This window comes from Hydra vulgaris, chromosome 06 (assembly GCF_038396675.1).
Source record: "Hydra vulgaris chromosome 06, alternate assembly HydraT2T_AEP".
In the NCBI taxonomy this organism is placed as follows: Eukaryota; Metazoa; Cnidaria; class Hydrozoa; order Anthoathecata; family Hydridae; genus Hydra; species Hydra vulgaris.
The window spans coordinates 31,061,399-31,085,000 of NC_088925.1; the positions used below are offsets into that span (position 1 = coordinate 31,061,399).

The 23,602-nt window shown below is 25.5% G+C and overlaps 1 protein-coding gene across 1 annotated transcript in view; it reads left to right on the forward strand.

Annotated features, from left to right (window-relative positions):
• Positions 1-9,499: 9,499 nt before the first annotated feature.
• Positions 9,500-23,602, forward strand: part of LOC100205784 (segment polarity protein dishevelled homolog DVL-3-like) — a gene marked incomplete at its 3' end in the record, with an annotated part of 44,560 nt that continues 30,457 nt past the window's right edge. Inside the window, 1 exon segment of the mRNA NM_001287794.1 lies at positions 9,500-9,717. Within this exon segment, the coding sequence (NP_001274723.1) occupies positions 9,548-9,717 (170 nt within the window). The 5' untranslated portion in view covers positions 9,500-9,547.

The following is a 23,602-nucleotide window of genomic DNA, read 5'->3' on the forward strand; positions in this document are numbered from 1 at the left end:
CTAGAAGTATTATTTTTGACATAATTTATAAACCTAATTACAAATTAATGCATTTGTGTTGGTATATTTATAAAAAATATGCTACTTTTAAAAGCAGTTGGAATGAATTATGTAATATATATTTCATTTTGCGCTGTGCTTACAACAAAAAGTATTTATTATACATTACTGAAGCCATAATAGCTATTTGTGTTCAAAGATAAAATTGTTTTTATAACAATAAGTTAAAAGTAACTTATGTTACTTTTAAATTATTGTTATAAAAATAAAAGAAATCAGATCTAAATTAAAGTTTACTACTAATATAAAAACGAAAGAGTTTGAAAATGAAAGTAACTTTATGCGCGTAAGTAAAATTTATGCGCGCGCAGAAATGGAAGTAAAAATGTAAACAAACATTTCTGCAGCGATTTCATTGCAGATTTACCAAGTGATGCTAAGATCTACCAAGCAATAGTACAGAACCAATGCCATAAATAATTTGTTTAATGTTTGTTTAAAGTGAAAAAAGCGAATTATATAGTTATCTTTCGAATCATTTTACAAAATGTTTGTATAAATGTGTGTGTGTATATATATATATATATATATATATATATATATATATATATATATATATATATATATATATATATATATATATATATATATATATATATATATATATATATATATATATATATATATATATATATATATATATATATATATATATATATATATATATATATATATATATATATATATATATATATATATATATATATATATATATATATATATATATATATATATATATATATATATATATATATATATATATATATATATATATATATATATATATATATATATATATATATATATATATATATATATATATATATATATATATATATATATATATAAACACACTTTCATTTTCAAACTCTTTCGTTTTTATATCAGTAGTAAACTTTAATTTAGATCTGATTTCTTTTATTTTTATAACAATAATTTAAAAGTAACATAAGTTACTTTTAACTTATTGTTATAAAAACAATTTTATCTTTGAACACAAATAGCTATTATATATATATATATATATATATATATATATATATATATATATATATATATATATATATATATATATATATATATATATATATATATATATATAATATATATATATATATATATATATATATATATATATATACTATTATAGGGTGTTTGCTAGTATTGCTTGATTTAAATCTTACCTTTTGTAAAATTATATTGTTTAGGATTTTCTCAGCAAATGAAGAAAAGATTCCAGTCTGTAAAGAATCTGAACTTCAAAATCAACTTTAAATGACAGAATATATAGAAAAACTGAATATAGCTAGTAACGTTTTACCCAAACTTTTTACTTTAAAACAAGGTTGATTATCTGAACATAAAGGGATGATTTTGAAACATTGGCCAACAGTTTATTTCAATGACATTGAAAGATTCCTTTCTAAAAATAATGCATCATCAGACCTTATAAATAGACTTTATTCTGAGTATAAAGAAGGCAAGGCTTATAAATATTTTAAATGTGAATGGGTGAAAGAGATTTATTTTCATGAAATCAATCAATTTTTAAAAGTATGTTTTATCAAATTAAGAGTCACACTATCACAAAGAACAAATAATACAGCATATCATGTATGGGTTGCAATCAAAAAAGATTCTGATAAGCCTGGTGGACATGTGTATTCTGCATACTGTGCATGCACTGCAGGAATGTTAGGTTGTTGCAATCATCTATTGGTTTACTTTTCAGAGTAGAGGCAGCAGTTCGGACTGGAGCTACAAAATTATTGTCAACCAGTGTTTTGGCTAAATGGAATGTTCCTACAGGTTGCAAAACAAAATTGATCCACAAACCTATAGCTGAAATGACTTTTAATAGTTTTCACTATAAAAAAATAATAACGAATTAAGATTAGCAGCAGGAAATGCTGGTTATTGCTCTTACAAATTTGCGACCCCATTATCCAAAATTCAAAACTTTTGGATAATGGAATTAAAGTACGTAGTCTTCTATATGAAAAACTAAAATCAGTTGCAAGTCAAAGCTGGTTTGTTGAATTGATGGAAGGACAACGGAAGTCTGAACCACTAACTAAGCATACAACTGTTTTACCAGAAGGTGTAAAAGAAAAAGAAAAAAAATTTGAAATCAATAACAATTTATCTCAATCAGGAAACATTAATAATTTTACAAACACATTAACATTAAATGATCTTGAAATAAAAAATATAGAACGGGAAACAAAAGACCAATCAAAGTCAAATGATTGGTTCATACAAAGAGCAGGTAGCATAACTGTTTCAAAATTTAGCCAGATTTATACCAAAATGGAAACTCTAAAACAAAATCCAAATAAATGTTGTTTAAAACTTGTTGAAGCAATATTAAGTGAAGAGAAAATAGACACATTTTTAACACGTCTTGGAATTGGTATGGAGTCCCATGCAAAAGTGGCTGTTTTAACAACTTTAAAAAACATGGGCCATAAAAAGGTTTATTCATTTGAGAGTGGAACAATAATAGATAAAGAGCATCCATACATATCGGCTTCTCTTGATTTATTTATAGAATGTTAATGAACTTATAGAATGTGTTGTGGAAAAGCTTTAGTCGAAATAAAATGCCCTTATTTAATTCGTGACAGTGCATCAAGTAAATTCAACCTCAAAAGCTTGAAAGTGTAAACAATGGGGAAGTAAAATTAAAGTTAAATCATCCCCTTTATTTTCAAATACAAGGTCAATTTGGTATCACTTCACTAAAAAATTGCTGGTATTTTGTATATACAGATTATGGACACTATATAGAAAGTATATTATTTAGCAATGAATTTTATCAAAATGTCTTAAAGAACTTAAAAGAATTTTGGTACAAGCATCCTGCTAAATATCTATTATTTGGTAAGCAAAATATAATGGTCTCATCCATACAAACAGAAGAAATTTAAAAAAACCCTATAATAAGTACTTCACCACTCAAAAAAAAAAAAAGGTATAGAGCCTGTCTAATCCAGTTTAATTATTACATGTGAAAAGAAGTACCTCAAAACATTGACTCATGGATATTATTTAGATGACTTTTGACAATTCTTTTTTAAATAACCGTACAGAAAGAAACTTTCAAAAATGAATATATATATATATATATATATATATATATATATATATATATATATATATATATATACATACATATATATATATACATACATACATATATATATATATATATATATATATATCCTATCAATACATATATATCATCTATCAAAGTAAAAACAGTTTTGTCATGATGCTATCAAATTAAAGTCAGTCTAAACATATTGGTTTTCTAAGTTACTCAAAGCTAAGCAAACGATAATAATATCATCAAATAGTTTCAACAATGTAATTGGAAACTCTGTTGCCAAAATTCAAAATGTCTTCAGTTTTCTAATAACTTGTTCAACCAAGATCCTTAAGTTAGCGATTTCCTTTGTTTTCTTTACTTTATTAGGGGTCATTTGAGCTGCACCTTTCCGACCAGGCGGAACAGTGTAGTAGATCAAATGTTCAGAACATTCAGTATTAATATTGAAACCTTTACCGCACATTATACAAGAATATTTTGGTACATAATTTAAAAGTTGCTACGGTTTGTAATTTCTTTATCTGAAATTGAACCTCCGTAAGCTTTAGAAACAAGAACTATTGATGAATTTGGAGCTAAATATACTAATGTTTTTATAGTATTGTGATGTTTATATTCACTCCATGTTAGTTTCTGTAAGTCTAAATTTTTTGGTGTTTCAATAAAAAACTCTGTTCCATCTAAAATTGAGTGCAAGTCTGAATAGTTGAATTTTTTAAATCTGTTTGGCATTGTCTGTTCTATAACATCTTAAAAGCAAACTAGAAGCTTTCACCCATGTAGAAAATATTGTACTTGCTAATCCTAAAGATATATTAAATTTGTTAGCAAGATCAGTTGTTAGTAATCCAAGTCTTAGCTTCATTAGCAACATTAAAAATTCATCTTTGCTGCATAACTTTCGTTTTAGTCCAAATACTTTAGGTTTTTTTGTGAAATTTCAAGAAACATCAGTAGATGTTTTTTTGACACCCCACTATCTCCTTTTAATTAATGATGATATTGCACTATGTAATTTATGAAACACACTGACAGACATAAGGCCAGTATAAAAGTCATAAGATCTATCATTTTTTAATAAAAGTTTGTATACTGGTAACTTGCAATAACCTGATTTGTTTATATTATATTTATATAAAATTCTATCTGGTTTTATAGTAATTACTGATGTGTCTGTGATTAATTTTTCATATAAATTTTTGTTTTTATCAATTTCATGCTGAAGTTCTAATTTTAAGTTGTCAATTTCATTTTTTAATTTTTGATGTTCTAAAACAGAACAACATTTACATTGAATTCAACATAATCTGATGGATCATTATGTGAAATGGTTGTAATACTTGAATACTGAATAAAGTTAAAATTGATATCATCAGCAACATCAGAAACTGTTTTAGTATTATTTTTTGTTAGTGGAATTGGTGATTTTAGTGGTAAGTTTGTTATTTGTGACTGATAGTTTAATTTTCAACGAGAAGTATTTACATTTAATAATTTAAATCTTTGAGTTGCATCATAACCCAGATTTAATGAAGGATATTGATTTATAAATGATGGTGCCCTACCAGGAAAATGATCAGAACATACTCTCATTTTCGATTTTATTATTCCAGGATCGTAATGATGTAGGAGTTAGACGATTAATTAATTTTCTTTATTTTTCTCTGAGCTCTGGTTGTTATTTTGCTGTTGGAAATGCATGCAATCTAAAATTAAAAAATCTACACATGTATAAATTAAATATTTTATCTTATAATTGATAATAAAATATTATTCAAATTGTTATATGTATGTATGTATGTATGTATGTATGTATGTATGTATGTATGTATGTATGTATGTATGTATGTATGTATGTATGTATGTATGTATGTATGTATGTATGTATGTATGTATGTATGTATGTATGTGTGTGTGTATGTAATGTATGTATGTATGTACCTGTATATATACACACACACACACACACACACATATACACATACATAATGAAAAATAAAGACTTACTCATATGGTAATTTGCAGTTGCATAAGTTAGAGCTTCGTTAAGCATTGTGTATCTCACATTTTATTATCTTTCCTCATATCCAGATTATATTCGTTATTTTTGCAATTAATAACAGCGCATGTTTTTGATCTCTTAAACTTTGTATATGGCATAGGTTCAGTATTTTCATTGTTTTCCATGATAAACTTTAACTGTTAAAATAATTTTTGCTTTGATTTTTACTTTGCTTTAAATAGACATTTAACAAAGTATATAAATCATTGGTTCAGTACTATTACTTGGTAAATCTATAAGATTTAAATCAAAAAATACCAGAAAACACCATATAATAATCTTTATATATATATATATATATATATATATATATATATATATATATATATATATATATATATATATATATATATATATATATATATATATATATATATATATATATATATTGTAAAATGATTCAAAAGATAACTATATAATTCGCATTTTTCACTTTAAATAGACATTAAACAAAATATTTATGGCATTGGTTCATTAGTATTGCTTGGTAGATCTTAGCATCACTTGGTAAATCTGCAATGAAATCGCTGCAGAAATGTTTGTTTACATTTTTACTTGGTAGATCTTAGCATCACTTGGTAAATCTGCAATGAAATCGCTGCAGAAATGTTTGTTTACATTTTTACTTCCATTTCTGCGCGCGCATAAATTTTATATTGGAACTGTGAAAAGGTGTTTTGTTAGGCATTCTGAATGGAATAAATTATTTTTTCAAGATGGCCGAGTAAGTCCCAAGTATTTCAAAAAATAATACTAAATACCGATAACAGTTTTTTGAATGGGGCTAAAAGTTATGATTATTTATGCAAAGTCGACTTTAGTAGAAAAATCGACACTACCATAGTTTATCTGAAACTAACGTGACATTATTGTTTAACATGCTCATTTAGGTGTGGTATAGAAAAGAATAACTTCAATCTTCATAAAAAAATGGTTTTTCATGGATAATTTTCTCAAATAATGTCTAATTATAAATGTCAAGTTACATTCATTGAAAAAAAACACTAATGCATGCTTTTATGAAAAAATCAAATCCATAGACTTATCTATAGCCAAACCCCAAGGTGTTGAAAACTATATCTTTTCTAAATAAAACTACGCTTGACGATTTGATATAGTCGCATAACTTTTACCAGATCATAATAGTGGTTAAAATAATATTTCCATACATATCAAATATGTCATACTTTTTGATGGAAAAACTTACATATAATGTAATTGAAAAAACTTATATTTTTGTTCGGAAAAACGTGTACCATGCTTTAGTTGCATTGAGTAGGGCTTGTCCATTAATTACGTCAACAATATTTTGGCAACTTTTATCCTCTCCCTCCCCCTTGTTAACAACTTATCAAACTTCCAAATACCCCCATCCCTCCTATAAAATTATGTTTACCCCCCCCCCCTTCCCTAAAAATCAAATTAAAATTAACAAATATATATTATTTTGTATTGATTACTTTACAAGCAAAGCAAAAAATGTGAAAAGCGAATAAAAGTTAAAGGTATGAAAAGAAATTAATAAACTTTTAACCTATAAACATATTTCCAGTTTATAACTACAAAAAATTACTCTGAACAACAACAAAAAATTAAAGGGTCTACAAAAATGTATACACCATACACGTTTAAATTATAAACATATTTCATATTAATAAAATTCTCCTCCCTTAAACATTATTCCTAATCCAAATTCACAGTGAAAGCCGATTATTTTTAATAGAGTCTTAAATAATAACAAATTTGTTTAACAAATTGTATAAACTAGAGGTCAGCAACCTTTTGAGACGGAAGAGCTAAAAGTTACAATTTACAAAGTTTTTCAGTTTTTAAAGAGTTATCAACATCTCTTTTTCATTATTATATTAATATTTGTGCATGGAGCTTCAAAAGAATCACAGGTTGTACAACTGGTATGAATGCGAGTCACAGGTTGTACCTCTGGTATGAATGTTTAAATAACATAATGTAGAATATGTTATTTAAACGTTTATACCAGGGGCACAACTTTTTAATACTAGCTAACAACAAAGCTTTAAAAAAATAGGGTCACGATTAAACATTTCGTGTGCGGTTATTTAATTCTGTTTGTGTCGAGTCTTTTAAAAGCACAACACGGTTTTTAAAAAGTAAAAATATAAAAAGCTTTATTAAAATACTAAAGGTTGAGCGAGTATGTAACACAGGACTGCAAACGCTGCCTAATTTTCCTTTTTTTAATTGTTAAATTTATAAAAAAAAAAGTAACATTGTTGACGTTAACTTTTGTTCACCTCTCTCCCTTTTCAATAATTGTCAAAAGAATTCAGACCTCCTCCCCCTATTTTGTTGACGTAATTAATAAACAGCTCCTTACGATCAAATATTATGACAAAATAAAGATTGAACCCTCCTCAATTTGAGAGGTTACATATGTATGCATAATTTGGAGCAATATATCTAAACATGAGGAAGATGTTAAATAATAATGTTAAATGCTAATAATGTTAGCATTTATGTTGGTATAATGAATTCTTCAGGTGAAAATTACCTATTTTTACCATGTTCGTTTACTTTGAAAATAATTTGATTTTTTTACAATAATAATACTCTTACCATTAAACACAAAAATGTAAAAAGAGTTTACTGTACGTTGTTTTGATATCTTATTAAACTATTTCCTTCACGTCTTTGCATATATAGAAAAAAAAAAGAAAAAAAAAAGAAATATTTTTGAAACGGATGTCAAAATTTAAAATGCATCAAAAACGGACGCTTATAAAGGTACTTAATCTTAAAGAAGAAATTTATACATAATTATGACTACCTGAAAACGATTCAACGTATTGTCTTGCATATATTGATAGTTTAATAGAAAATTGTAGTTCTCATAAAAGATTTGCAACTTTTCATAACTAAAAAAAATTACTAAATAATAATTTAAATAAATTTAAATAATTATTAAATTCAATAATTATTGCGTTTATATATATAAACTAAACTTAAAGTTGTACCAATAGTACCAAATAGTACATTGTACCAAATTGTACCAATAGTACCAAATAGTACATTGTACCAAATTGTATTAAAACTAAAATAATAGTAGGGTAAACTGACCTATTTCTGGCCACGTCCTAATTCTGGCCGATTTCCAAAAGCACTAAAATTTTTAATGAAAAGTGGGATTGTTCTGTTATAAAATAAAAAAATAATATAATAGCTTTGTAATTTTTAAAATATTCAGTTTAACATATACGAAGACTTCCCGATGCTTCCAAAACATATTAAAATATTTAATAAACTTTTTGTCTCCATAATAAACTCAGTTTTAGTATTTTCAAAGCTTTCATGATTACATTCAAATTCTTAAATGTTTGTAAATCACTTAAATTGCAAGTAATGATATAAAATAATATTGTTAAAACTGTATAATATCAATAATTCTTTTAATTTGTAAATTTCTTTATACAACCAGAATCAACTTGTTTCTTCGCGCAGCAGCCTTGTTCGTCGGGGTTCGTGTTTCAGAGTTATAGAGTTGAGAGAGGGTTGTAATCACAAAAAAGTAGCCTCCTCAACTGTAGTGGAGGAGGTGAATAATTAAAAAAAAATAAAATTCAAATGCCCAGAAATAGATCTTTTAGCTAGCATCTAAAAAATTGATACCCAAATACAAGTTAACTTTAATTTTTTTAAAAACTTTATATAACTGTATTCATTGTTAAGTAACCTATTTAAATCCAAATTTTTTTGTTTTAGGGTTCGTCCATAAAGTACGTAAACTTTTTTTTCTATTAGTAATTAGTTATTAGTAACTTGAAATTTTTAAAAAATAATTTATTAACAAATATAAAAAATTTGTCAATAAATGTTCATTTCTTCTGATATAATCGGAAAAAAAAAAAGAAAAATAAACAAAAAGATATTTTGTTTAAACTTTTTTTTGCTATTATAATTAAAGTTTATTTGAATTACAGTTGGAACTTATCAGTTAATTTATTAAGATTACGCCTCTGGTTTTTGGTGGTCAGTTTACAAACCGCACATGTTTATTAGGATAATGTATAAATACTTGAGTTGTTTTTTTTTTCAAATATGATACCATGCTTATTGGAAGCCATTTGTTTCAAAGCACGTTAGCTCCGCTCACTCAGAGACCTCTTTAAAATTTTTTATCTTTCGCCTAAGATTAATGCCAATTTTTATATAAAACCCTCATATAAAAATTTAGTGTTAAACCGGAACCCCTTATCATCATGTTTTCCGTGTCGTCCATTATGGGTTTAAAATAAAAACATCGGGTCATAGTCTAGGTAGTTTGAACAAAAGAAAAAATGAGTGTTCCTGATGAGACTAAAATTATTTACCATGTAGATGACGAAGAGACACCTTATTTAGTAAAGATACCAAAATCGCCAAATTTAGTAACATTAGGGGATTTTAAAAATGTCATTAATAGACCAAATTATAGATTTTTTTTTAAATCAATGGATGATGATTTTGGGTAAGCTTTTAATTTAATATTAACTTGAACAGGATTAACTTCTAAATTTAGTGTGTTTATTTCAAAGGAATAAATAATTTCCTAAATGAGTTATTTTTTTAAAAAATATTATGATATTCAAAATATATTCTTCTAAACTACTGCCTCATTAGATGGTAGTTTAGAAGAGTATATTCTTACACATTGTGAGGCAAGAGTTCAACTGTACAGAGTCACTTTTTTTTTAAAAAAGTATCTTTGAAAAAAATATTTCCATTGTTGATGATGCACTTATCATAAGAACTTTAGAAAAAAATTTCCCACTTTTTTCATGTAATAATACCTTCAAAAAATTGGCATAGTTTTTGTTTGTGATTTTGAATCACCTGATTTAAAATTTAAAATAAGGGGTGCTTACACATAGAATAATTGAATGAGAAAAGCAATATTAGTTAAACCTAAGAAAATATATATTAGTTTAATAAAACAACTGACAAAATCTTAATTCATATTTTATTAATATATTTAGTTACTCCTCTTTTCGCTTCAATTACATTTAGCAAACGCTTTGGTATTGATTCTACTTGACATTCAATATGATTATTGTTAATGTTAGACCATAATGGTTTAAAATTGTTATAAAAATTAGACCATCATGTTCATCAAAAAACAGGTCTTTTTTTTTTAACAGCGTGTTTTGAATCATTGTTTTCTTGAAGCAATTTTTGTTTTTAATTTCATTTTTTTAGCAGAAGATTTTAAATTCGAATATAACATATTGTTATAGCATTCATACTTTAACCGATATTAAATTTAATTTACCAAAATTATTCCATGCCATACAACTCTAAGCATTCCATTTTTCTCACCATATATTTTCAAGCAACTAAAATATAAAGCTTTGCACTTCTTTTGTCAAAGTTATTGTGTACCAATAGATTTTTGGATTGAACTTGGATTTATCAAACCAAAATTTTTTCTTCCAAAATATTACTTGAATAAATAATACTTTTTTCAAAATTCGTTTTTTTAATCATATAATATTTTGTTAAAAACTAAAACTTTCTAAAAAAAATTATGTTTCTTATGAGCTATATATCCATTAAACCCTGTTTTATAAAGACAGTTTTTAATTAATGTTAGTGAAGTTTGTTTCCTTTTAAGTTTTTTAGATTTTATTTTATGTTTTTTGCACTTTAGAGTTAATTTTTTTAGTACATAAATATATGAGTATTTACTTGGTTTCATGTGTTCTGCGCATAAAGAACCATGACCTACTATTAAATATGCGCGCACAAAATTTTCGGAACTGTGAAGACATATATTGCGGTGAAAGTTTTTGCAACAATTAATTGCTGTTTAATGTTTTCCACACAAACTGTTTCAAAAAACTGTTTAAATAATCCAATTAAAAAAAGTTTTAGTGTAACATAAATGACTTAATGTGTATGTAAAATTGTCATTTTGTGCGTAAAATGCTAACAGCATAACGTTTCTTAACAAGGCCTGTCACTGCTTTTTTGACACCAGTCAGACTAGTTTTTACAAAACGCTACTTGTTGTCAACTGTTACTTAACAACGATTTTATCATGCTGCAAATTTATTATTAAAACTGTATGATTTAATTTTATGAATAATATATTCATGCACATTATGACAGCAGCCTGACAAGTCGTCATTTTTTTCATTTTTTGTGAGTCTTTTATATGATACTTTTTTTCTATTTTTTTTTTGTGTATGCTTTTTGTCATTTTTTCATATTTGATTGAATTTTTCATTGAATTAAAAATACATTAATAAAAAAGACCCATCAAAAGATGGGGGGGGGGGATGACGACTTCACAGTGAATACAGTGTTGAATACTTTTAGAAGATCAGTGAATAGAAAGTTGACTGAATGTTTGTTATGTTAAGCAAAACAAAGTCTTGATGCAAATTTTACACAACTCTTTTTTGACAAGAAATCATGTTGTTGCGATGTGAAAAGATTACTAGTTAATAGATGTTTAATCATGGAGTCATAAACTATACATTTTTAACATTGTTATACCTATAGCTTATGCGAGCAAAGTTGGCTTTTAATTACTTGCAATAAGGAGACATCTGCTTTTGTGTAGTGGTGTTATATTTGCTTGGCTTCATTGCTTGATTAAAAGTGTTTATTAAATATATTAGCTACCCAGGCCTTGTTTTAAATAAAAAAACGCTTAGCGTAATAGCCAAATATGAATTTGGTGTCATAAAATTCTCTTTATTTTTTTATTTTTTAAAGACATTAACTTTTCAAATTACTGCAATAATATTAATTACTGCAAAACGAGTTAAATAATATTCAACTACTTTTTTATTATTACTATTAGAGAATGTTTATTTTATTTTTATTTTTATTTTTTTTATTAAATAGTTAATTTTAATATTACATTTTTAAAAATGTTTGATATTAACAAATTTCTTTCTTTTCTTGATATTTGCATAAATGAGTTAAAATATGTTAAATTTTTGAATTTTTAAGTGATTATTTCTTAATATCCAATTGCGGCTTTGCAACTACAAATGATTTTTTATTTAAAAAAAATGAGAGAGTAACAAATAAAAAAATTGCATTAGTTTATTTACTTTACTTATTAAAAGTTTATTATTTTAATAATAATTTTGTTGTGAAAGTAAAGATTATTTTTCCAAACATCATTTATTAAAATTATATCGCTGTATATATCGTTTATTAAAAAATAATCGCTGTGATTTGCGTTATAAAAAAAAGTTTAACTTTTGATTTGTGCAAATTTTTGATGCAGCCGTTTATTTAAAATTTAGTTTTGTGTAAAAAAAAATGTTTAGGAAGGAAAACCGAAAAAACAATTGCGATAAAAATGAGCTAATTTTTTTTAAAAAAACAAAAAATATTACTAAATATTGAACAATATTTAGTAATATTTTTAAATAAATTTGACAGTTAAGTTAAACCCAAGCATTAACTTTAGTTTTAATAAACTTAAATATATTTTTAAATCTAAATTAAATTTTTTTTTATCAGGATAATATATTTTTTATCAGAATTAAATTATACTATTATGATCTTTGCTTTAAGTTTAAAGTATTAACATTTTTAAGCAAAAAAATCAATCATTGCAATAAAAAAAAAAAAGGTTAAAAATGAATTTTGAATTTTATTTGAATTTTTTCATTAGTAAATTGAGCATATATCTAGCATAATTGTCATTCCAACTTTTATAACAAGTATTTTTACATATATGTCATTCAAAAGTTGATGTAATTTTTTTAAAAATTAATTACTTATTTTATCTTACCGTTTATAGAATAATTTAAAAGTTAAAAAATGATAAAAAATGGCTTAACCAAAATCGCTTACTGCTTATGTATAATCGCTTAAGGCATACATATATCGCTTTACGCATAACACTTTAAAACAAGGCCTGGCTACTATCTTTTTGTTGATGTTTAAGTAACTGTATTTGTCGTGCAACAAATTGACACTCAAGTTTGATTTTTGTTTCAATTTAAGATATGAAAAGAAGTTTTTAGATTTGTTTTTTTATTTTATTAATGACAATTCAAATTCATTTTCATATTCTTAATATGCTTTAATAATTTTTTGCATATTTTTTGATATTCTATTTTACTCTCATTTATGCTGTTTGCTGTTGTGTTTGACATCTGAATTACTATCTGAAATTTATACCATACACAATGTTTTTCTGGAACAAGTTTTTTTGTAAATGAATCAAACCATTTTGGTGCTACTATTATTTGCTTGTTTAGTGTTTTGATTGGAATATATAGCTAACATGCTTTTTTGTATATAAATAAGAATGTATTGTAACATAAAATGCAATCATAGGATTTGAGTAGTTGTGTCCAATTCATGTCATTTATGTATGAGCTTAGGTTCTCCTAATCATCTTGACCGTAGTTGAGGCGGTGGTTAGAAAAGCGATGAGATGTTTGATTATTTTGGGTCTTATATTCCCATAATATACCACAATGTCCTTGTGTAATGTTGCCAAATTTGTTCCTGCAGATATCTCAGATATTCATCTTTGTATTTCAGTTTCATATAGATATACATTCAGTTTCATACACATTTAGTTTTATATAGATATACAGTTTCATATAGATGTTTCATATGTATAATACATTTTATGTAAATATATTTCTTAACTTCTATTTTATGGACTATACCATGTCTATGTCTTTAACCATTGCTGGTGAATAGAAGTGTTTTTAATATAAGATACAAGTAGTATAATAAATTATTGTAAATATAAAATAAAAGATTAACTATTACTAAAAATCAATAATAATTAAGACTAATTATTTTGCTTTCATAAAAGTCTATATAGTTATTTATTTTATTCATATTGACATCAAACCTAATGTTGTGGATAATTGTATGTGCTATAGTTGAGTTGATGTTGTTCAGGGCCCGTATTCTCATCTCTCCGTTAAACTTAACGGAGTGTTAGTCAAAAACTTATTATTAACTACATTAATAAAAAAATTCTTTAAAAATATAATTTTTTAAACATAAATGTTTTATTTTGGTATTAGTTTTATTTAAACGAATTTATAGAAATTTTTGTCGTTTTTTTACTTGGAAATATTGTAATGAAATTTTGCTTAATGAAAAGACGTGAATATGGCTGCTAAAATATAGATTACTAAATTATTTGGTGCTAGTTTGATATTGTTATTGCAGTACTTATTAATTATATTGCTGAAAAAGACTTAAATGACTGTTCATCATGTTTGTTGGACAGCTTAAAAAGTTTTAATTTCTAGTATTGTACTTGATGTTATCAAGGTTAATAAAATCAAATTGTTTAAATAAGTTCATTTGTATCTTGTTAAAAGTTATTTTATTGCATAGTTTTAGTGCAATTTTAGTAAATCAATGATGACAACTTCGTAAGTTGTATGCTTCAAGTTGTTGATTGATTTGAAATATATCTTTGTTTTGAATATTAATTTTGAGTTGTAAAAATAAAATCATATAGCATGCATTCAATGCAAAAAACAACATAAAAAAAGACTTAAGCAGTAATCAAAGTTAGGTAGAAAAAATATTTGGAAGAATTGTAAACGAACTTTGAAGGCTAGACCAAATATATTAGTTGTTGAGAATAATTTTTTATATGTTTTTATCTCTTTTATATGTTTGGTAATATGTAATTTACTGTTTATAATGACACCAAGCAAAGAAAAATTCAATTTGAACTTATTACTTGATATGATTGATGTTGGCAATATTATTTTAGATGTATAATCATTTGTTAAAATAATTGCTTTAGTTTTATCCAATTGATGAAATTATTAAATGCTGAGTTTTTGTTATTAGATGGTTTAAATTTGTATCACTTGACATAAGTATTGTGTTATTTGCAAATAATGTTGATTCAATTAATGTTAGATATTCAGGTAGATCGTTAATCAAAATCAAAAAAAAAAAGAGGTTCTAAAATGGAACCCTGTTGTATACCGATATTAACTTCTTCTTTAGAATATGCATCTTTAACTTTTATAAATATTTTTCTATTATAAAAATAGTTGCTTATTAAGTTCAAAGCATCAGTTAAAAAACCATATTGTTTTAGCTTCAAAATCAGTAATTTGGAATCTACTAAGTCAAAAACTTTTCTATAATCGTTATAATGTTAATAATGTAAAGAGTTTTTTAGAGTTGCTTAGCTTTACTTTAGAGATAAGAACATGCAACGCAGTTTCACATGAATGATTGCATCTGAAACCGTGCTGGCCATCATTGAATAAATCTTTTTGTTCAGAGTATGCAGTTACTCTTTTAGCAATTATTTGTTCAAACACTTTTATTAGTGAAGATATTATAGTAATATTTCGATAACTATCGATATCATGAATTTTATATTTTTGTTTATAAAGTGGCATAATGCTACCAATTTTAAATTCATTTGAAATACTACCTGTTTCTAGACATTTGTTGAAAATAGTCATTAAAGGATCAGTGATTGGATCAAATGACTTTTTAATGATTTTCATTGGAGTATCTGAATAACCACAGCTGCTTTTTTATTTGAATTTTTAATTGCATTGACGAATTTATATTTATTAATAAAAAAAAAAGGGTTTTTTGAAAATCTCATTAGATATTTTAAGATTATTGAAAAGATTGTTAATAAAGTTATAAGAATCATTAAGTGCACAATCGGAATTAGATTTGAATGTACTAAAGAATTTGTTAAAAAATAATGACTTTTCAACATTTGAGTTGCCTTCTTGTTGTTGTAAAATATATAATTAGGAAACGGAGTATCTTCAAAGCTTTAATATATATAGATACTTATTACATACATATTAAATACATATATATATATATATATATATATATATATATATATATATATATATATATATATATATATATATATATATATATATATATATATATATATATATATATATATATATATATATATATCAGGCCTTGTTATGAGATTTCGCTGCGTAGCGAAAACGCGTAACGATTTTCTAAGTAACTCAACTCAGCAAATATATTTTGCATCGTTAGAAGTTATATTGCGTCACTAGCGTCTTTTCAAGTACCGCATTGTAATTAAAGTTATTTTATTAACGCGTTAAAAATCATACAAACACTTTGTTTTTTTCTGACTATAACAAAAGTTACAAATAAAATCTAAGTTCTTATTTAAAAAATCATTTTTATTATTTTTTTCAAATATGAACTAAATTTTATTTTGAAAAAAAATTTTTTTTTCATGAAACGTAAAATAATGTTTGTTTATTTTCTTATGATTTTACAGTTGGTTTTTGGTTATTTTATTAACTGTTAATAAATTTTGCCTTATTTAATTTGTGAACTCTTTTTAATAACATTTTTAAATAATAAAGAGTTTTTTTTTTGTTATTTATCAGTTACCGATAACATATTCGTGATCATAATTTATTTTCATAAATTAAACGAATGTCTTTAAAACTTTATTGTTATTGAATTAACAATAAACAAAATATCTTATTAATAAAATATTTACATCAAAATAAATCGTGCATTTTTTAAACTATTATGACTAAAAATAATTTTAATATTTAAAAGGAATTTATATATTTAATTCCTTAAAATAAAACTTAAAAGACTTTATTTTTTTTAACTAATTTTTAACAACAACAAAAAAAATTATGAAACAAACTGTTTCTTTAACAAAAAATCTATTACTTTACAATTGCGGTTAAACGCTTTTACTAACGACTTTATTTCTTCTGAATAAACGTTACGTTACGTCACCTTAACGACAATCAAAAGGTAATTTAAATATTCTAAAAGATTTTGCGTAGCGCAAAACTGCTGAATGCGTATGCAAATCGTCTTTTCGCAAGCAAAATGGGAGCTGCGTAACGCTTCTTAACAAGGCCTGATATATATATATATATATATATATATATATATATATATATATATATATATATATATATATATATATATATATATATATACACATACACTAGGGTGTATTTAAATAAAAAAGATAAAAAATCAGAACTCAGTGTTTTTCATATGGATAAAGTCTTTTTTAACTGATAGAAAGCAAAGGGTTATTCTAGGAGAAGGAGTATCATTATGGGCAAATATAGTATGCTGTGTGACACAAAGATCTGCATCTAGTCCAATTTTATTTTTGTTATACATTAATGATTTTCCTAGTCAACTTGTAAATCAAATAATGTTGTGTGCATATGATAGCAAAGTAATAGCTGAAGTTAACAATGAAACTAGGGTTTTTCATTACTGTTTAACAGTAACAGTAAAACAGCTGTTTTTTGGTCAAAAATGAAAAACAGTAAACAACTGTTTTTTCAGAACTGTTTTTACTGTTTTTAACGACTTTTTCATGTTTAAAAAATATAACGTATTGGTGATAAGTTAGTGTTTTTTCTTGTGTTTTTCAAAGAGAAGAAAGTAAAATCTTGGGTGTTTTTAAAAGTAACACATTTAACAGTACGTATTAAATCATTTTAATTTGATTTAAGAATACAATAACAATGCTTATATATTTCAGCAATGTCGTCAGTATGGGATTTTGCTACAAAACGAAAAAATCCAAAAACAAAATCTCTCAAAGGACAATGCTCGCAATGCAACAAAATCATTGTCTGTTCTAGAAATTCTACAACTACATTGAAAGCACATCTTAAGACACATGGAATTGATTTTGAAAGGTCAGCAGCTGGCACATCCAACGAAGAACCAACAGCAGAGAAAAGAACAAAATCAATTTTTGAATTTTTTAATCGAAAATCCCTCAAAGAAATAGTTACAGATATGACAACTGATGGTATTTCAATTAGAGCAATAACTAGAAACAATTATATTCGTCAATCTATATCACGAGATGGTTACAAACTTCCAGCTAATGAACGTGATTTAATTATTGAAGATTTTAACGAGAAGAAAGCAAAAGTTGTTGAAATAATTAAGGAAAAACTTGCTAATGGAGCAAAATTCAGTATGTGCGTAGACTAATATACAACAATAAGAGGAAGGCGATTCTTTGGAATTAATATACACAGCAGCAATGATAAAGTCACTATTAAAACTGGTCTTGTTGGCATTGTTGGATCTTGTTCTGCTGAAGACATGGTTGTCGCTATGAAACAACATTTAACTGAATTTGGAATTGACATGAACAAAGATATTGTTGGCTCAACTCAGGATGGAGCAGCAGTGAATAAAAAGTTCATTAGATTTGTGGATATAATTGGCCAGTTTTGCCTAAACCATGCTCTACATTTGGGTGTCTGCGATACTTTATATAAGAAAGAGAATGAAATTGAGGAACACTATTTTGATAGCGATGAATCTGATGAAAGTGATTGCTTTGATGATTGCCTCGATTTGCTAAATGATGACGACATTGAACAATCTGAAATTAGTTATCACGATTTGCTTAAAAATTCTTGAAAGCTTGTCAAATTCATAAAGAACTAGCAGAAAGCAACCTGTAATATGGGTTACGGTCGGCCTGTTACTTAATTTATAGTGGCTGTTTTCCACAATTTAAAGTTGCGAAACCTTAACTAATACCATGTAAGAAAAACGCCTTCAAATTAAAAAATTAAACTATCTTTAAAATTAAAATAAATTAATTTACCAATTATTTAGCGTTACTTGAGTAATTTACAACTGACATAGGTCATATCAGTGTATGGCAGAACCATTTTCCTAGACATTACTAAGTTCAACACAATACGTTTTTAGTTACTGACACAAAATAATAACACTTCATCATGCCTTAAATTGACGAAAGATTAAAGGTAAATTCTTGTTATATTTTTTATAACATGAACTTTAATTAATAAGATTAATATGAAGTGAACATAAATTATTTATGAGTTATTAATTTTTTGGTATCCCCTTGATACATGTTTCTTTAAAAAAGGAAATTGTCTTTAAAGCGATAAATGCACACAACTAAATAAATTTATTATAAATAACTAAGCAATTGAGTACAAATACGTTTCAAACAAAAAAAAGTTTGATTTACAATCAAACATGTGTATAAAAAATTGTAAAAAATATGTAAACTTTGATCTCTTATATTGCACTAATGCGTCATATGACAAACCTAAAATAAAAATTGTAACAGATAAGTAGACATAAAAGAAAAACAAAACAAAAAAAAAACAACTGGAATTCAATTTACCTGCTTTTCGGTAGCCTGTTGTCATACTTAAACTGCTGTCATGATGCAACTTGTCGGTGTTGTTTTATGTCGTTATTTCACATTGGCTTTTAGTAAACTTTAGTTATATTTAAAAGACATTACAATAGATTTAAAATATTTTAATTAAAAAGAAAAAAAAAAATGCTTCAAGGAGCCAAACTAAAACATTAAAGATAAAAAATCAAATAGGTATAAATAAATTGCATTTATATAGCTAAATAGTCTTGGCTTATAGTAAATTTTAAAAGCAGTGTTTTCAATAAATTAAACTACCAATTAATTATTTTTAACAAATAGAATGTAGCATCCTATTATGATGATTGGGTAGTGAATCAATTTAACTATATTTAAGTTTAATTGGTGAAAAACAAATAAAATTTCAATTAAAAAAGACAAAAACAAACCAAATACAAACAATAGTATATTATAAAAAATTACGAATTAAAAAAAAAATTACAAAGGTAAAAAAAGTAAAAAAAAGTCACCGAAGAAAAAACAGCAACAAAAAAGTTATAAATATCTTCACTGATAGAAGACATTTACAACCTTTTGGTTGCTGTTTTTTCTTCGGTGTCTCCCAACACCCCGGTATGGATGAGCCCTCCATTTGAAGGATGGCTCATCCATACCGCCATTACTTTGCCACTTATTGAAGGACCTCTCCGAGAGAGGCCCTGTATGTTGGGAGCGATATCTTTTGTATTCCTCAAATGTTAACGACTCTAAAATTACAAATAGAAGGATATAATAAAATTTAAAAATATTTACAATTTTTTGTAATCAAAATATAAAGCATAACCTCACCATTTTCACAGGATGAAGAGGATGCTAAAAATAAATTAAAAAAAGTAAACTAAAAAAAGTTAAACTTGTGAGAAATTTAATTTTAATAAAAATATGAGTAAAATGCAAACAGTTTAAAAATGTCATATTTATATTAAATAATTCTTTCACCTATTGCACATATTTCTCCATAAAAAATATATAAAATTTAAAACACAGCCCTACCAGTTATGCTTCTACCAGACACTAAAGACAAAAAATATACCTCAGAATAATTGATAGAACTATATTCACATATAAATAAATATTTAACTATAATTTTTTTTTACCTATTCCCCTCATTTCTTCCATGAAGTTGTCCAAAGTAAGAAAAAAGATAACTGAAGCTAAAACTAATAAAAACTAAACTAAAATTAACTATAAACTAAACCAAAACTAAAAAAAATTTTAATATCTGTACCTCAGAAGACAAAGGTCGGTTATCCAGTTTTTTGTGAAAATGAGTTATGTATGAGACCTTTTTAGTTTTTCAGTATCTACATAGGTATAAAGACTTTTCCTGCAACAATGTGAAACAAAGTTTGGTCAATATAAAGGGTCTGGTGTCCCCACAATGTTCAAAGGAAAAACGTCTGTAGTTCAGAAATGACTCTCCACTTTTTTTATTTAACTTTTTATTTTTGTCAAAAATATTTTATATGCCTCAAGACAAATTAAATAAGACAAATTAAATAAAACATAAATTTAACAATAAAGAATAAAAAAGCCAATAAAGACTAATTATTTTACTATTTACTCCTTCCTGGACAATTTCTAAAATGTGACAACTGACTTTGACTACTGAGTGTACAGATATAAATGCTTAATTAACTATACTAATCACACAATTTATACTTAGTTTTTTTTCCAACTCTCCTAAAAGAAAAAAGAAAATAAAGCTTTAGTACTTGAAGTTTTAAAATTCCAGTTACAGTACAAATAAACAAATTCCTATTAACAATTATCTAATAGCAAAAACACTGACTTATTTCAGTCTTCAATTCTGTGTCTAAACAATAAAAGCACTTAAATGTATAGACGTTAAAATATCTACTTAACTTTTTAAAAATAAATTCACTAAACTAATGTAACTAATACCTTTATTAGCTATCTCTTGATCAACTAAAGAAAATAAATTTTAATTAAACTAACTTGATGTAAAATAATAAGAAGCTGTCTTACTAAGAATTTTAAATTTCTTCTCTATTATTGACAATATAATTTTAAGTATTATCTAAGTTCTTGGGCTTATTGTATAAAAATATAAAAACCTATTGTTTTACTTTTAAGTCAACAACAATATTTTAAAAAACATTTTAGTTACTTTATAAAAAAAATAAAAATCCTTTTAAACATACTACCTCTCTCTCCATTGTTGTCAACTAAACAGAAAAACAAACAAACAACTGATAGTAAACTTTCCCTTTGGTAGTAGGTTATTAAATAGATTAAATAGATCAATGATCTATAATCTGCTCTAACAGTCTACAACATTATCATTAAACTATAACTTTTCTACAACCTGGTGTAATTTAACATGGATATATTTTTTCAAATGACAAAAAATAAAACTTACTTAAGTCGCTGTCAGCTAGCCTGTCTAAAAAAAAATTTGTATTCTCATTAATCCTAATCTATAATCTATAAATAAACTTACTAATATAAACAATAAATAAACTTGAACTAATATAAACTATAAATAAACTACTATATACTATATAAACTATAAATAAACTACTATACACTATATACTTACTAAAAAGGCCTTCAGCTCCTTCTAACTGCTCTAAAAAAATGAAACAATACTTGCTTAAAATGATCTAAAAAGACTGAAGACAAAACTGAAACACTTTACTAAAAAAGAAACATTGTACTAAAAAAATTTTTTTTACCAGTCATTTTAGTTTTAACTTCTTCTAAAAAAAAACAGAAAAATAAAAACAACGAACAATAAACAAATTTTAGTTTTTAAACAATGAACAACATCAGTTCCACTTGAAACTAAAAATTTATCAGCTCTAATCGGCTGGAAGACCTTGCTTGAAAGACCGCGTGGAGTAAAGAAACGCTTTTAGAAAAGCCTAGAAAGTTCTTTATTAAAAAAGAAAGTGAAACGACACTAACACTATTGAATTACAGTATTCATATTTAGAAGATTAGATAAATTACAGCATTCATGTTTAGATTGTACTAAAAAAACTATTTTACCAGACATTTTATTTCTAACTTCTACTAAAAAATGAAAACAGGCTATAAAAATTAGAATAATAACAACAACCAACAACAAACAAGCGATTATTTAAATTTTTGTTTTAAACAATGAACAACATCAACTCTTCTTGAGAATATCATTGAGTATATCATTTCTAATTCGACAGCTGACTTCACTCGAAAGATCGCATGGAAAATGTAACTGCGCATAAAAAAAGTCTAGAAACTACCTAAAAATAAGAAATGGTGTATTTTACAGAATACAGAACCGTCATTAACAACACTAACATTAGGCGTAACTATGCGCACTATTCATTACCGTATTAATATATTGATTCAACAGTTCGCAACAACATTTTTTTGAGTAAAGTGAAAGCTTTAACAGGATGTGAAATTGAACTACATCTTGATGTAAAAACTCTTTGGAATTCAATTCTAACCATGTTGGACTCAATTATTAAGACTGAAATGGCAATTCGAGAGACTTTTTGAGTTCAATGCGACACACATTTTGGATTCAATTGATTTTATTGCTTATCATAATCTTTATGATGCTATGGAACCAATAAAACTTGCAGTTCAACGTTTAAGTCAGGAAGATGCAACATTAGCAAGTGCTGAAATAATTTTGGAGTTTATGTTTAAAAAATTATCAATGATCAATAGCAAAATCAGTGAAGAATTGTACAATAACTTGAAAATCCGTACTGATGAAAGATTGAACAAGGATGTTATGAATCTTTTAAAGAGTTTAAAAGATCCTTCAAACACTCCAACAAAAGCAACATTGATATTTGCCGGTCATCTTGCTTCTCAATTGTTTGGATTTGATGAAGAAACTGAAATAGATGAGTCGATACAATCCGAATCTGAAAATGTTAGTCTATCACTAAACGACAAATTAAACTTGCTTCTTAAAGAACATACAACAACAACAACTGGATCAGATTTCAAATGGTTAAAATCGGAATTCACTCTTTATAAGAACACTGGACAACGTACAGAAAACCTTCAAAAATTATTCAATGCACTTTTAAGTATTAAACCAACATCAACTGACTTTGAGCATGTTTTTTCAGCTTGCACAAATTTTTGCACAAAAATTAGATCGCGTTTGTCCGACGAGTCACTTAAAGCTCTT